Raw genomic sequence first — 17,176 nt, 5'->3', positions numbered from 1 at the left:
TGGCGAGCTACGATTCTTTTAATTTTATATGTTAAGGGTGTGTAGTCCAATGCCCATCTAATTCTTTGATCTGGTAGGGCTTCCCGAGTCTGAAATAGTACAGATCTATCTATAGCTCTAGCCTTAGAAAAGGCTTGAGATATAATTTTAGATGGGTAACCTCTATTAGTAAACATTCGTTCCATCTGCCTACCATCCCTGTCGAAATCAGTTATTGTGGTGGAATTCCGTCTGATACGCAAAAATTGGCCATATGGTATATTTTGTCTAAGGTGCCGGGAATGGAAGGAACCAAATTCCAAATATGAATTCCGATCTGTCTCTTTACTGTAGGTTCTAACCTGTATCTTTTGGAAGGCATCCCGATATGTAACTACATCCAAAAAATTGATTTGGTTGGGGTCTGACCGCCAGGTGAATTTAACATTCGCATCCCGTTCATTAAGCCATTTACAAAAATCCGGTATCTGGGCAGCTCCCTGAAATAAAAAATATAAATCATCCAGATATCTACAAAAGAAAACAATATTACCCCTGAAAGGGTTGATGTCTTGTAAAATGTGAAATCTCTCCCAATGGGCCATAAATAAATTTGCGATGCTGGGTGCCACCGGGGACCCCATAGCAACGCCTTTTTTCTGGAAGAAAAATTGATCATCAAAACAAAAATAGTTTTTTTCCAAAACTAAATCGAGAAATTGTAGTAGGCAAGATGATGGGATAGTGTTTTCTGTAGTTGTAAGAACTTCTTCTACTACCTCTCGGGCTTCCTGATGAGGAATGATGGTGTATAAAGAGTTAACGTCCATCGTTAAAAATACTGTGTCCTCCGACAGGGTGATGTTCTCAACTTTTTTAATGAAATCACGTGTATCATGCAATAGACCTTCAATTTTAGTAATAGCCGGTTGTAAAAAAGAGTCCAATAAGATTGCCAATGGTTCCAAAATTGAGCCGCAACCAGATATAATTGGCCTACCTGGCGGGGGTGTTGTTTTCTTGTGAATTTTTGGAAGTACATAGAATAATGGGACTCTAGGTGAAGTAACCTGTAAAGCATAATAGAGGGTATTAGAAATAGCTGTTCTCAATAAGGGATTGGGATTTGTCCCAACCCCCAAATACCAACCACTTCAGACACGAGTAGACCTATTTAAATTGGTTCGGCTTATTAAACTTAGATATTTCTTCCATTCTCAGCCGACTACCCCGGTTCAGGGAGAGTCTTTACTACTTAGGAAATTAAAGGGTCCGTCATCTTTTGTGCCGCCGGTCTCAGATCACCGTATTGACACGTTTGAATATATGATCCTTAGGGACCTTTCTCAATTAGAAAATGAACCTTACGGTACTTGGCACAACTTGTCTCGGTTAGAGAGACGGGCTCTTGAAACCTTACGTTCCGACGCTAACATTGTCATTAAGCCTGCCGACAAGGGCGGGGGTATTGTGATCATGGATAAAGATATGTATGTTAATGAGGTTCACAGACAGCTTAGGGATACCACCTTTTACACACGGATCTCTTCGGATCCAACTAATCATATTAAAGACCTAATTAAGATTGTCTTGGATGAGGCAAGGGAGATGGGGGAAATTACAGATACCCTCTATTATGCTTTACAGGTTACTTCACCTAGAATCCCATTATTCTATGTACTTCCAAAAATTCACAAGAAAACAACGCCCCCGCCAGGTAGGCCAATTATATCTGGTTGCGGCTCAATTTTGGAACCATTGGCAATCTTATTGGACTCTTTTTTACAACCGGCTATTACTAAAATTGAAGGTCTATTGCATGATACACGTGATTTCATTAAAAAAGTTGAGAACATCACCCTGTCGGAGGACACAGTATTTTTAACGATGGACGTTAACTCTTTATACACCATCATTCCTCATCAGGAAGCCCGAGAGGTAGTAGAAGAAGTTCTTACAACTACAGAAAACACTATCCCATCATCTTGCCTACTACAATTTCTCGATTTAGTTTTGGAAAAAAACTATTTTTGTTTTGATGATCAATTTTTCTTCCAGAAAAAAGGCGTTGCTATGGGGTCCCCGGTGGCACCCAGCATCGCAAATTTATTTATGGCCCATTGGGAGAGATTTCACATTTTACAAGACATCAACCCTTTCAGGGGTAATATTGTTTTCTTTTGTAGATATCTGGATGATTTATATTTTTTATTTCAGGGAGCTGCCCAGATACCGGATTTTTGTAAATGGCTTAATGAACGGGATGCGAATGTTAAATTCACCTGGCGGTCAGACCCCAACCAAATCAATTTTTTGGATGTAGTTACATATCGGGATGCCTTCCAAAAGATACAGGTTAGAACCTACAGTAAAGAGACAGATCGGAATTCATATTTGGAATTTGGTTCCTTCCATCCCCGGCACCTTAGACAAAATATACCATATGGCCAATTTTTGCGTATCAGACGGAATTCCACCACAATAACTGATTTCGACAGGGATGGTAGGCAGATGGAACGAATGTTTACTAATAGAGGTTACCCATCTAAAATTATATCTCAAGCCTTTTCTAAGGCTAGAGCTATAGATAGATCTGTACTATTTCAGACTCGGGAAGCCCTACCAGATCAAAGAATTAGATGGGCATTGGACTACACACCCTTAACATATAAAATTAAAAGAATCGTAGCTCGCCATTGGCCCCTCATTGAGGAGATTGCGGGATGTGAACAACCACCGTTATGTGGTTTACGAAGATCCAGGAGCCTAAGGGATGATTTAGTTCATGCTATGATGCGCACTCAACTTCAGGAAACATCATTACCTGTGGGAAATTTTAAATGTGGCCGATGTACTTTGTGTAAATTTATGCTAGAGAGGAAGGAGATTTTTGTTAAGGAACGGAAACTGACAGTTAAACACTTTGCATCATGTTACACATCGGGTGTGATATACTTACTTGAATGTCCCTGTGCTCTTTTTTATGTGGGTTGTACGATAAGACCATTGAAAACTAGGATCTTTGAACATATGTCTAGAATTAGGCACAGAGTAATGGAAGCACCCCTGGTACAACATTTTATCGAGCATCGTCATGAAGAAAATTCCTTTAAAGTAGCGGTACTGGAGGTTGTAACTAAGGGACATGCAAATCAAATTAAGCTACTGAGGAGGGAAGCATTTTGGATTGTCTTTCTGCAGACGATCAGACCGCACGGCCTCAATACGGAACTATCATTGAATTGTTTTTTATAATCAGTTATGTTGCTTTAAAGTTTTGAGATTGGATAATGAGTATGTGATTTAAACTGCAGTTGAAGGGTTTGGCCACAAGCAGGAGAAGATACAGCTGCTGTGACTGTGATACTGGAGACACACGTTTCCACAATAATTATTGATTCAAATACCCTATGCTGTGTGAATACAACAGGTCAGTTCCGCTTGGGGGATTGCAATAATACTTAAATGTTGGTTATTGTATATTAAAGTAAGAATGTTGTTTTTTACAGCTATAAACCACGCCCCTGAAGAAGGGGACGAAATCTGTTTGTAGCCGGCCCCAGATTGGGCGTGGCAATGTATATGATAAGCTGTTTAGCTGAATTTATATGAGAAGACTTTTGTGATTATATTCCAAGCTGAATGCATATGAGAAGCTGTTTGGCTGAATTTATATGAGAAGACTTTGTGAAGACTCATCTGCACACCGTGATATTACTGCGATTAAGGAATACACATTGAGGAATACACACAGATGATAGACTCTCTGGACATCTTTATTGGCTATATATAAACAGTTTGTATAATTTTCGTGCAATTGCCTTTGAAATTACCTTATAATATCATATAAAAAGTATATTAATTCTTGGTTTGTTTCCCACGAGAAATTTCTCTCTCTTTTCTGTTGGTATCATGGGAACCTTGCCATCACCGCTCACTGGTGGCAACCAGAGGACCTCCGCCGCCCCAGGCCAAGAACTGTTCCCCGGAAAAGGGCACCATGCTTGACACCGGGCTACAGAGTAGTTCTTCTCCAGGCCTGGGGGATGGACGAGGCCCATACTGGGAAGAACATCACCACCACCATGAAGGCAGCTCTGATGGAGTGGACAATGGGGGTGGAAGGGTTTTTCCATGGCTTCATGGTGATGGACGCAGGAAGCAACATGTTGGCAGCCCTGAAAGAGGCATCCCTCCCAGGCCTGGTGTGCACGGCACACAAGCTGCACCTGGTGATGAGAGACATGCTTGGGCTGGGGAGCAAGCTAAGGGACAGCTGGGACAAGGGAACCTTGTGGACATGCAATCTGCTGGAGAGCTGCCGCCGCACCACTTCCCACTTCTCCCACAGCATAAACTCTTCCTGCAAGCTGTTCCAGAGGCAGGGGGAGGGGGCAACCCCAATCACCAACTCTTTCAGGACCTGCCCACCTGCTGGAACTCGACGTACAATATGATACATCATCTGGAGGAACATTGCAGGACATCCTGTCATCTAGGGATGTTTTGAGGAGGGGAGAGGAGCTGAGCCTCAGCTCCATGGAATGGAGAGTCCTTGCCCTGATGTTCCGGATGCTGAAACCCTTTTAGGAGGCCAACAAACTCCTGTGCTCCTACGAGGCCAGCCTGGGTCAGGTCATCCCCCGGATTCATGGGCTCGACCAGTTCCTGGCCAAGGAGCTCAAACACGAGAAAGAGCTGCTCCCCAGGGTCCAGGACTTTGTGAGGAAGATCCAGGTGTGCATGGCCAAGCACTTCTATCCTCTGCGCCACGAGGTGCCATAACAAATGGCTTCCCTCTGTGACCCCCAGATCAAAGGCAGCATCACCATGTGGGCGGGTCAGATGCTGCGTTGGAAAAAGGAGCTCCGCAAAGCGGTGCTCTGTTACCAGAAAGAGAAGGTCAGCCTGAGGGAACTGGACAGGGGTGAGGGGCAGGTGGAGGAGAAGGAGGAGCAGGAGGAGGAGGGGGCAGGGGAGTTGGGAAGAGAGCCATGCCAGGAGAGACCCACCCAAACAGCCCCATTTTATCTCTGGGCCTCGTCCGTGGGCTGTGTGGTTAGCCACAGCACAGTGGGCACATCACTCGTGGTCGAGGACTCAGTGGGGCTATGATGCGAGAGTACCTGGCGGAGCCCACCGAGCCCCTCCACTCTAATCCCTTGGAGTCTTGGGTGAGAAAATCTTCCGTCTGGCTGGACTTCTCCATTGTGATAACCAACATCCTGTCCTGCCCTTCCACCAGTGTGCAGAGTGAGCGGGTGTTCTCCCACCTGGGAGACCTCCTCCGTCCCCGCCGCGCATGTCTGCACCCGGACCTGGTGGACATGTTGACCTTCGTGAAGGTCAACCTCAGCCTCCTTGGGGATCCCTCCTTGGACCTGGACCTATCTGCACTCTGAACCTCCCAAAATCTACTGTGGCTCTCGGCCAAGCTGGTTCTCAGGACTGCTTCCACGGCTGGCAACCTGTGGTCCTCCTCTCTCAGACAAGTTCCCCGACGGTCCCTCTTTCAACCTCTCCTTCTTTTGATTGCAACGATATGACCCTTCCACACAATCTGTCCTGGCCATCCTGTCCTCTAGCTGACAATTCCCCGGACGGTCCCTCTTTCATCCTTGCCGTCTGTGGTTGGAACTGGAATGACCCTTCCCAATGACCTCTCCTGTCATGCCCTCCCCATCCTTTCCACGAAGGCAGGATGGTGGGTGATGTCAGTTGCCACCACTTTTGGCCACGAGGGAAAGATCTGTTGCTGATGATGATGATAGGGCCCTGTGTTGCCCTATGTATGGGCTCCTGCTGACCCCTCTGGGCATGGGGGGGAATGGGTCCCTCCCACCTACCCGTTCCGCGAAGGCAGGAAGGTAGGTGCTGTCTGCTACTGCTGCTCTTGGCCATGAGGGGCAGACCAGGAACTGTTGTACATGTAGTTGTGGAGCACGAGAGCCCCCCATCCATGGACACCTGCTGTCCCCTCCTCTCTGAGCAGGGGAGAGTGGGTCCCGGCCACAACACCCATCCTTTCTGTGAAGTCAGGAAGGTGGGTGATGCTGGCAGCAGCCTGCCTGAACTGCCTTGACAGGTAAGCTGTCTCTGATTGGAGCAGATTCTGTGGAACTGCATTCCTCTGTTGGGGAAACCTTTGCCCTCCTCTCCCAGACATGTTCCCCTTCCCTCTCTCAACCTCTCCCTCTCAGTATGCCACCAATACCACCCCACCCCACAACTTGTCCTGCCCATCCCATCCTGTCCACAAAGGCAGGAGTGTGGGTGATGTCAGCTGTCTCCACCTTTGGGCACAGGGGACTACCACGCTGTGGCCATGTGTCTTTGGGCCTTCCCAGTCCCGCTCTGCAATGCGGCTGTGACAAGTGACCCATGCCCTCCTCTCCCCAACAAGGTCCTGGACTTTCCCTCTTTTGACGTATTCCTCTCTGCAACATTTTGACCCTGCCCTACGACCTCTCCTGTCCTGCCCATCCCATCCTTTCCGTGAAGGCAAATTGGGGGGTGATGTCAGCCCCCGCTGCTTTTGTCCACGAGGGACAGCTCTGCTGTTGCTGCTGATAGGGTTGCTCCGCATGGTGCCCCCCTTTCCATGGCACCTGCTGTCCCCTCTGAGCAGGGGGGAATGGCAGGAAGGTGGATGGCGTACTGATGCCACTGCTTCTTGGCAAGAGGGGCAGCTCAAAAGCTTTTGCAGATATGGTTTTGCAGCAAGATGCACCCCCATCCATGGACACCTTCTGTTGCCGCTGTGCATGGGGGGAATGGGTCCTGTGAATCACTTCCCTTCTGTGAAGGCAAGAAGGTGAGGGATGTTGTCGGAAGCCTCCAGTTAGACACAGAAGAGGCAGACAGTAGAAGTCTGCAGAATCCTTCAGGGTGGATGTTGGGATAGTCTGTCCCGGTCATGCTGCGCAATGCAGCCAGGAAGTCTTTGTCCTTTTCTCCCTGTCTACTCCCACGTTCCCTCCATTGACACCCCCCACTCTGGAAGTGCTCCAATCCTTCCCAACAACCTCTCCTATCCTGTCCATGTCATCCTGTCTGCGAAGGCAGGAAGGTGGGTCATGTCAGCTGCTGCTGCCTTTGGGCATGGGGGAATACCACACTATGGCTGCTGTCTTTGGATCTTCCTGGTCCCACTCTGCAATGCAGCTGTGATGAGCAACCCATTGTCCTCCTCTCCCTGGCAAGGTCCTGGATGTTCCATCTTTCGACTCTCCCTCTCTGGAACCCTCAGACCGCTCCCAACCTCTCCAGGCCATGCCAACCCCATCCCTTCTGTGAAGGCAGGGAGGTGCATGATGTCAGCTGCCGCCACCACCCCTCGACCCAGTGGGTTTCTTGGCTTATGGCTCTCCAACGAAAGGGTATTCCCAAGCCTGCACCATAATGCAGCTGGCGGCAACCCGTTGTCTTCCTCTCCCTGGCAAGGTCCTGGACATTTCCTATTTTGACCTCTCTCTCTCTGGAACCCTCTGACCCCTCCCAACCTCTCCTTTCCTGCCCACCTTTCCATGAAGGCAGGAAAGTGGGTGATGCCGGCAACAGCCTCCACTGCAACACGGAAGGGGTGGACAAGCCTCTGCCAGAGCAGTCTGCACAATCTGACATGTTGGATGTTGGGGTCCTCTTTGTCCTGCTCTCCCTGTCAAGCTCCCAATCTCTCAATGAAACCGACCCTCTCTGGAACGACTCCAACCCTCCCCAACAACCTCTCCTGACCTGTCCATACCATCCTTTCCATGAAGGCTGGAGGGCGGGTGATGGCTGCTTCTGCCGCTGACAAGATCAGTGGGTTTAGAAGACGAAGGCTCCAAAATCTTTGGGCATTTCTCAGTCCTGCTCCTCAAGGTGGCCAGGAAGTGGTAACCCTCTGTCCCTGTCTCCGTGACAAGTTCACCATCCCTCTTTGAACCTTGCCCACTCTTGAACTGCTCTGACCCCTCCAAACGACATCTCTCCCTCTCGTCCTTTCTGCAAAAGCAGGAAGGTGGGTGATGTTAGCTGCCACCGCTGAACACCTCAGTGGGTTGCTCGGAGGAGCCCTCGCAACTGTCGGGATCTCCCAGTTCCCAGTCCCTCTTTTGACCTATCCCTCTCTGGAACCAGTCCAACCCTTCCCAACGACCTCTCTTGTCCTCTCCCTCCCTTCCTTTCTGCGAAAGCAGGAAGGTGGGTGATGCTGGTGGGAGCCTACGCCACTTATTTGAAGTGCCTGTCCTGCCTGTGCTGGAAAGGTGTCTCTGACTGGTGTGTGGACTGCTCTATCACCACTCAGTTCTTGGGGTTCCTGGTCCCTATTAAAACTTCTCCCTGTCTGGAACCACTGTGACCCTTCCCAAACTCTCCTGTCCCTTTCCATGAAGGCAGGAAGGTGCGTGCTGCCTGGTGCTGCTGGTTTTGGCCACTAGGGGCAGCTCTGAAGCAGTTGCTGTCTGTTCTGAGCAGGGGGGAATGGGTCCTGTGAGTCCCGTCCTTTCCACGAAGGGGGGAAGGTGGGTGATGTGGGGGCAGCCTACAGCTGCATATGTGGGCACCTACCTGTCTGCCCACAATCCCCTTTCCTAGGGGAAACGATGCCTCCCCTGTGAGGGGGGGAGGGCATCCTCCACCACCTCGATGGCCAGCACGTGAGCCTCCACCTCTACATGTTAGGGGCAGGCCACACCTCCCACCCTTGGTTCTTTCCTTCCAACTCTGTCTCTCCTGACACTGAGAGATCTCTGTCTTTTGGTGCTATACCTCTGAAGATGCCAGTCACAGCTGCTGGTGAAACGTCAGGAACTACAATGCCAAGACCACGGCTATACAGTCCGGAAAATCTACTACAACCATCGTTCTCCAGCCATGAAAGCCTTCGACAATATATCTGTCTCTCCTGTCAATCCAATCTATCCCATGCTCCTAAACATCCAATGCTCCATGTCCAGCTGGTGTGTTTGTGCGGTGACAGCCTCTGCACCACGCGCAGTGTGGACAAGAGCACTGGCTCCAATTCTATAATGTCCCCATCTGGTGGACGTATGTTGGTGTCTCTGACCCACCAGGGTGTGTGTTTGTGTGTGCAAGGCCTCCACGCATGCCATCGTGTCTTGCTGGAGAGTTTTCTCTGCAGACTGATGCTGGGTCATTTGGTTATGCAGTGACTGCAGGCATGACCCACATTACTGCCTTGGCGGAAAGTAGCCTCAGGGAGGCCTAGTGGGTGGGCACATGGGGGGTGCTGCCGGCCAGCAGCCAGACCCCCCACCCCCTACAGGGGAGGTGACCTGCCTTCAGGTCCACCACACGGGATCAAAGTGAACTGGGAAGGCTGGCTCCATTTGTATTGAAAGGGAGTTTCCTGGGGTCATCAAATTTGGGAACGTATAACTCTGAGATCCATACTGCAATCTTGACCAAGCTTGGGTGATGGCTGGAGGAGAGCCTGCTGCACATTCCCTGTGAATATGGGTTCTCTAAGTGCTGGGGGGAGGGGGTGCTCTGGCGCCGACGAATAACAAACACCAAACACGTTCATTAACGGGATATGTTTCTTTCCGTTCGTCTGTTCGTGTTCGTCGTCGGGAACGAATAATGAACAGCCTGTTCGAGTTTTTTTCTCTGTTCATGCCCATGTCTAGTTTACAGTTGGAGACCCAGGACTCTGTGGCATGTAGTGCCATTTATCAGCTTTGGTTGATATGCCAGTTATGCAACTTTCAAAAACTGTGATCTGGCCATGTTGATCCACACTCTGATTACATCCAACTCTGAGTGCATTCTTCATGGTGCTGCCTTTGAAATCTTTCAGGAAACTTCAGCCTATGCCAAATGCTGCAGCTAAGGCTACTATCAGGAGTAGGATACAGAGATCATATCACTCAGTGCTAAAAAATCTTCATTGGCTGCCCATTTCTTTCCTCATGGAATTTAAAATACTGGTTCTTACCTTTAAAGCCCTAAATGGCTTACCATCAGGCTACTTGAAGGACCATCTCCTCCCATATTGTCCAGCCCTCCAGTCCCTCACACAAGTGTGAGCTTCACAAGTCCTGCACTTGGTGCACCCACCTTCAAAGGTGAAGCAGGTGGCAAACAGACACAGCATTTTAAGTAGTGGCATCTCACTTATGGAATGTCCTTCTCTCTGAGGCTCACCTGCAGGGGTGTGCAAAGGCACCCTGATTCTTTTTTTCCAAATCTGCTAAACCCGAATCGAGAGGCCGATTCGGATTTAGCAGAAATCCGAATCACCCAGCCAATTCGGGTTTACCGATTCCGATCGATTCGGATGGATTCGGGTGTTTTTTCAATGGGAAAAAGGCATTTTCCCACCGAATCCCCCCAAATTTGGTGGGGGCCTTCCTCTAACTCCCCTCTAACAACCCCCCAAGTTTCAGAACGATTGGACTTTGGGGGGCCATGTTATGCCCCCCCAAACCAGGTCCCCCTATCCTCTCGTTAAAAAAAGCCATAGCTTTAGGTTGCTGCTGCTCATCTTCATTCATTTTTTCCTATGGGGAAAAAATGAAGAGGAAGGCTTCCTTTGCCAGCAAAATGCCCCCCTACCCTCAGGAGCCCTTCTCCCACCTCTATTCCCACCCCCCACCAAGGCTCAGCCTGCTCCCACTTGGGGGGGGCATTTCATGGCCACCCCAAGTAGGTGCTCTTATCTCTACCACTTACAGCTGGGGGAGGCTTGTCTTGCCAGGGATGGCATTTTGCATGCAAAATGCCCCCCCTACCCTCAGGGGCCCTTCTCCCACCTTTCCTCCAACCCCCCAGCAAGGCTCAGCCTGCTCCCACTTAGGGGGGCCATTTCATGGCCTCCCCAAGTAGGTGCTCTCAGCCCCCAAAGTCCACCCCTTACAGCCCCACACAAACCCAATTCTCCCCCAGCTGCCACACACAGACCCAAATCCCCACATTAGCCCCTCACAGACCCAAATCCACCCCCAGCAGCCCCACACCCATAACCCCAGGAACAGGCTGGCAAAGGCCAGCCCTCTCCTTTTGTTCCCTATGCTGGGAACTTCTAAACTCTCTTTCCCTGGGCAATTCTGCACAGCCCAGGGGTGCCACAATGGTGGGCACACTTCTGAGTGCCAGCTGGTCCCTGTGAAAGAGCACCTGAACCACAGACACCCTCCCTCAAATTCCCCCACCACCTACAGAGATGGCTGGCCAGCCAGCCCCATTGTTCCCTATGATGGGAACCAACTGCACAACAAAGAATAAAACACGATCAACACAAAATAAAGTTTTTTAAAAAACATTTTCTCCCTTTCAAAGTACAAGTAGGCAAAGCATTATGACACATTACACCAGCAGTCCCCACGCAGAAAAATAACACAACTCACTTAACATCAGAGAATCACAAAAGCACAATTCCTGTCAAAAACACTTTATTTCTCGAACAGCTTTAGGTTACACAGCAGGGGGGCACACCAAAGGGCATTCCAGCATTCCACCTCACAAAAATAACACAACTCACTTAACATCAGAGAATCACAAAAGCACAATTCCTGTCAAAAACACTTTATTTCTCGAACAGCTTTAGGTTACACAGCAGGGGGGCACACCAAAGGGCATTCCAGCATTCCACCTCACAAAAATAACACAACTCACTTAACATCAGAGAATCACAAAAGCACAATTCCTGTCAAAAACACTTTATTTCTTGAACTGCTTTAGGTTACACAGTAGGAGGGCACAACAGGGCATGATAGCAGTGTACTACACAAAATAATAGAACCCACTTCACCATTTTTGACAGCAATTGTTTTTGGGTGATTCTCTGATGTGAAGTGAGTTGTGTTATTTTTCTGCGTGGGGGACTGCTGGTGTAATGTGTCATAATGCTTTGCCTACTTGTCCCCACCAATTTTGGCTTGATTCGGTGGGAAAATGCCTCCCCCAGGCGTCCGGGAAGACGGAGGCATTTTCCCATTGAAAAACCCGAATCAATCTGAATCAATCCGAATCGATTCGGGTTATGGCAATTCGGAAAACCCGAATCGATTCGGATTTCTCCGAATCGCTCTGAATCGGGGTGATTCGGGTTTTTTCAGGTTTGCCAAAACCCGAATCACACACCCCTACTCACCTGGCACCTGTGCTGCTCTTTTAGGTGCCTGGCCAAAACGTTTCCGTTCACTCACACTTAATTAAGAGGTCTTTTAGCAACTTTTTAGTGTACTTTTAGTCTGGAAACATTTGTTTTTAAGCTGCTTGTGGTTTTTTTCCGGTATGTTTTAATGCTAGATTTTAATAAATATATTTTAATGTTTTTATTATGTTGCATTCGGTAAGCCACCCTGGGCAGATCACTGGAGAGGTAGCATAAAAATTTGCTAAATAAATACATCTGTCCTGGATTGCCCAAGCAAGCCCTATCTTGTCAGATCTCTGAAGATAAGCAGCATTAGTCCTGGTCAGTATTTGGATGAGACCACCGAATAAATAAACCAATACATTTGCACAGACAGGCAATGGCAAACCACCCCTGTTAGTCTCTTGCCTTGAAAACCCCAGCAGAGGTCACCATAAGTTGTCTGCAACTTGACAATACTTTACTCACACACAAATAAATAAATACAGTAACAATTCTTCCTATCTGAGCTAGGAACTTGGCTGCCCTTAACTGACTACTGTTAGAAAAGTGGACACTGGAAAGTCTATGTATTAAGCTGATGGTAGCCTTTGACATACATGATAATGATCACCCGCAGCTTATCACCCCATGCCTTCCTGTCTGACTGGGGCCAAAAGGGTCAAATCCTCTAAGATCTGAAAGGTGTTGCACAGATGTATCACTTTTTCTTTTTTTATAACTCTAGGATATTTATGTTCCTTTCTTAGGAGAGCTATTTTCTTGGATCATGTTTGTCAATGTTTCTAACATAGGAATGCATTCTGCTGCCTTGCCCATCTGGAAATATTCTTAAAGCCTAGCTACAATTCCAGCCTCTGTTTAGCAATTTGCAAGTGAAGATCATGACTCTCACAGAGAGGGTTTTTTATGTATGTGAAATGCTTGCCATCTATCACAAATTCATTGTTTGTGTTCTATATTTTTTAGTGATATGAAGAAAGTTGGTGTGACAATTATTGGGCCCCAGAAAAAGCTCATTAGCAGTATTAAATCTGTAGAATTGCATACGAAGAATGGCCCTGTTCCTGTGTAAGGTACCAAAATGTCAATGCTCAGGACACCCCAAGAAGTTGCTGTGAAAGGCATGGTGACAAGTGAAAAACTGCGAGACGTAAAAGGCACTGTTGAAACAATTGGGAAACATTGTATTTGGGTGGAAAGCTCATGTCCTCTGAGAGACTCATCTGCTGAGTTAAACTGCCTTAAAATAGAAATGAAAATGGTTTTTTCCCCCTGTATATTTCCCCCCTTGTAATAGTGGACTGCTTAAACATATCATGCATTTGGGGGGGGAAATCCTTCCAAGAAACATAGAGCCATGCTAATATTAGGGGACTGACATGACAGCGGAAGAAAAGCTGTGGATGTTATGCTGTATTTTGACTGATAGTCAGCAGCAGTTGGGGGGGGGGATCCTTGCAGTATTTTTTATAAGCAGAAAGGATAGGTGACTAGTATTTTATTTCTTTAAACCTAATTCTTGTAAAAATATTTGGGGACAATACCTCAGACTCCTTGCCATATCTGCAACAATATATTTGCAATATTCTGTTTCAGTTCGGGATGGTAATTCATGTATAACTTTTGTGACAAAATGGAGGCAATACTTCACATATAATGCTTGCCATAAGGCTAGTTTTGGTGTGGTTGTTCTTTTTTTAAAAAAAAAGTCTTAATTTTTTTAAAAAATGAAAGGCATATTTATTTTTCTTTTGATGTTCTTTATTGTTTACACACACACACACACACACACACACTAATTTGGAATAATGACTGCCAAGTGCCAAACTCCGAATTTGGCTTCACTCTTTATATTGGGGGGGGGGATTAATTGAAGTCCAAATGATTTTTTCCAGGCAGGAAAAAAGAAAAACTCTGCATGCAAAAGAATCCATTTATTGCATACAGGTTTTGACATTTCTATTTGCAACTAGATAGAGCAATCCAGGGAACCATTCAATCATTTTTCCACATGGAAACTAGCCTTGGTGAGCTGCTCCTGTTTTCTCCATGAAAATTGCATGTACTTATATATTTGCAGCATGTATGCAGTGTTTGGTTGTTGCCAGATTATTGTTTGTTTTAAGGTTGGGATTATTTTTATGAAGATCAAACTGTATGGTATGTTACTTGGTGGCAAAATTATATGTTTTATGCTACTCTGGGATTCAGACAAAAACAATGGAAATCTTAGTACTAGAGAACAAACCTAGTGTTGTTGGCATCCATTTAAAGTATATAATTACAATATGTTTCTAAGTGTTATATGGTATTGCAAAATAGTATGTGTACAGTGTGTATGGAATGATCTCCAGATCAACATGTATCCTGTTCATATGTTCTTTTGCTTCCTTTGAACTCCTTTGATCATCCTCATGATCAATTAGGGATCCCATTCCCCAGGTGGGGGTGGGAGATCCCCTCCTCTCACCTTTCACCCTCTTCCTCACTTATCTGGCTGGTGGGGGGGAAAGATGGGGAATGGGCCTCCTGGGCACACTCCTGGGGCCAGAGTGATGATGTAGCTGATGTCATCATGCCACCCCCAAGAACACTCCCACACTTCACTGTGGGCCAATTTGGGCCCCAAACAGGACAAATCAGGCCCATTTGGGACCCAAATTGGCCTGCTGCAATGCACTCGTGTGCTCCCCAGCCTTGTGTGATGACATCACTTCCAGGAAGTGTTGTCATCATGCCAGTGTGGGGCCACACACACACAATGTGTGCATACAAGGAGTTTGCCTGGATCAACAGTAAGGTAAGCTCTGGTTCCCCCGCCCTCCCGTTGGGAGGGTAAGGGGACCTGGCAACCCTAGGATAATGACCATATTGACACAAATGAAACATATCGAACCAATCACACTCCATAAGGGCTATGAAGTCTAATAGGGTATACTATCAGATTTTTAAAAGTTTGAATCAACATCATGATCCTTGATCCTACATATTCCAGTTATGGACCACTTCCATAACTTCCAGATCTTTCCTGAATGATATTAGTTAGATTCTATCACTTTATTTCTTCTAATTGCATAGCTTTGCTCCAACAGAAAAGGCAGTTCACATAGCAGAAGGGAATCGCAGGACCAATCCCCAGTGGGATTAAGCCCACTTTCTAGACCTGCAATGATAAAGACCAGATTTATCTCCATTTGATTTGCTGATAAGAAATTAGCCACCTAACCAAAAAAATAATTCCATTGATATGGTAGTACCCTGCAAAATTCAATTTCCAGGACAAAATCTTAAATACCAGTAGAGGAAAGAAAATCACTCGTGTTACTGAATTTTCAGAATAAATTGTACACTCTTACCTATCCTTAGTTACATCTCAATATCAAGTCGTACCATGGGACATAATTCTGAATGTGCTCAGTAGTAAAGACTGATTTTGTTTGTTCAAGAGAAAATTCATTTTTGCACATGGTTTTAAAAGAGCTTTCAATCTCCTCTTTCTTATAAATACAAATTTTGGTACTGTTCAGTGGCCTCCTATAGCCCACTTTTCCCTTCTCCCCCTGTACATATGTAAACATAGCAGTGTACAATTCTTAACTGTGGAGTAGAGGAAATAGAAATTCTGTGGCCATCTTCCTGTACAGGGCCTGCTTTTGATTGTTATTTACATCAAACAGACAACACAATTATTCACAAAGAATATGTACCATATTATTGATTTTGTATCTTTAAAATATTGTTTTTACATATATTATTTATTTCTGTTAACATATAACATAGGGGTTTTTTTTGCTGTACTTTAGATTCCAATAAGCAATGTATAGTGATTTGAACTGCCAAATCTGCATTTACTTTTGACTTTTATTTCAACACATTACTTAATCATTTAGTTTATTATGTTGTGCAATTGTAGATGGCCTAATACTAATGTAAAATGATTTGTAGTGGAAACATTTATATTTTTATAATAAACATAATGAAAGTATTTTTACATATTTGAATGCGGAGGTGTATTGCTTTATAGCCATGAAGTCAAAACTCTAGACAAATTTAAAAGAAATTGCAGTACATTTGCAAGACAAGTTTAAAAGAAGTTTACAGTGCATCTTCAAAAGTATCTGCAACAAACCTCAATTCTCCCCAGTTACAGTTGTGTATTTTCTATTAACGAATGAAGAGCGTCCGGGGTCAACAGCCCAGCTCCCGGACTTACCTGGAGAGAAGGACGGGAGACCCCCGGGAGTCAACTGCCCAGCTGCCTTGACAGAGAGTGTGCCAGGGTGGAACAGGCGCGGCACCTCAGCAGGTGAGGTGGAGAGTCCAGAGGCTCCAGTGAGGGAAAGAGCCTGGGAGAAGGGCGGGGCAGGGAAAGGAAGCCCTATAAAGGATGGCCCGGAAGAGCACTGGGGTGGCGGGTTGTGTAGGAGGAGTGAGAGAGGAGTGGTTGGAGCGTGAAGAGAGGGAGGTGGTGAGGGAGGTGGTGAGGGAATTGGAGGAGGAAGATAGACATTGAAGCAGGGCTAGGTTAAGCAGGCTTGCTGGTGGCTTGAGAGGGTGCAAGGGTGAGGTATACCTCCCCTCCTTCCATGAAGCAGGATCCCGCATAATCCCTAGCAGCATCCAGGTGCCAAAGTCAGGCACCGTGGCGTCTGACACCGCAGTGTCCCCGGGGAAAACCTGACAAAGAGATGCTGCTTCCACTCAGTGATCAATCCAGTACTAAAAGCAGGAAGCCTTTGCATTCAAGTGGAATACCCACCTTACGTCTTACTCATTCTGAGCATGACTTGTGGCTTTTCCTTTTAAAACAGATTAAAAAATAAACCAGGCCCCTTTCCACCTGTCCTTAAAGAGACAGCCCATTCACTGAAGGCCGGCAGCTTTTCCCCTTGACTCTAGACATCTTCATTTTCAAAACAGTTGCGGGCTGTTTGGCTTCTGTTTTTTGGCAACTTTTCTGGGAGCACAATTTCCCGTGGTCTCAAAAAGGCACTAAAAATGGAAGCCATACAGCCTGCAACTGTTTTGAAAACGGAGACATATGGAGTCAAGGGGAAAAGCTGCCAGCATTAGGTGAGTGGATTGTCC

General features: G+C 46.6%; 1 protein-coding gene across 1 annotated transcript in view; it reads left to right on the top strand.

Annotated features, from left to right (window-relative positions):
• The window catches only part of EPHA3 (EPH receptor A3), a 383,392-nt gene extending 369,565 nt beyond the window's left edge, over positions 1-13,827 (top strand). The window contains exon 17 of the mRNA XM_054973438.1: positions 13,055-13,827. Coding sequence (XP_054829413.1) covers positions 13,055-13,160 — 106 coding nt within the window. The 3' untranslated portion in view covers positions 13,161-13,827. The remainder of the gene's footprint in view (positions 1-13,054) is intronic.
• Positions 13,828-17,176: the final 3,349 nt, after the last annotated feature.

Source organism: Eublepharis macularius, chromosome 3, assembly GCF_028583425.1.
Source record: "Eublepharis macularius isolate TG4126 chromosome 3, MPM_Emac_v1.0, whole genome shotgun sequence".
NCBI lineage: Eukaryota > Metazoa > Chordata > Lepidosauria > Squamata > Eublepharidae > Eublepharis > Eublepharis macularius.
The sequence above is the reverse complement of the archived record's forward strand: the minus strand, read 5'-3'. Positions and strand labels throughout refer to the sequence as shown.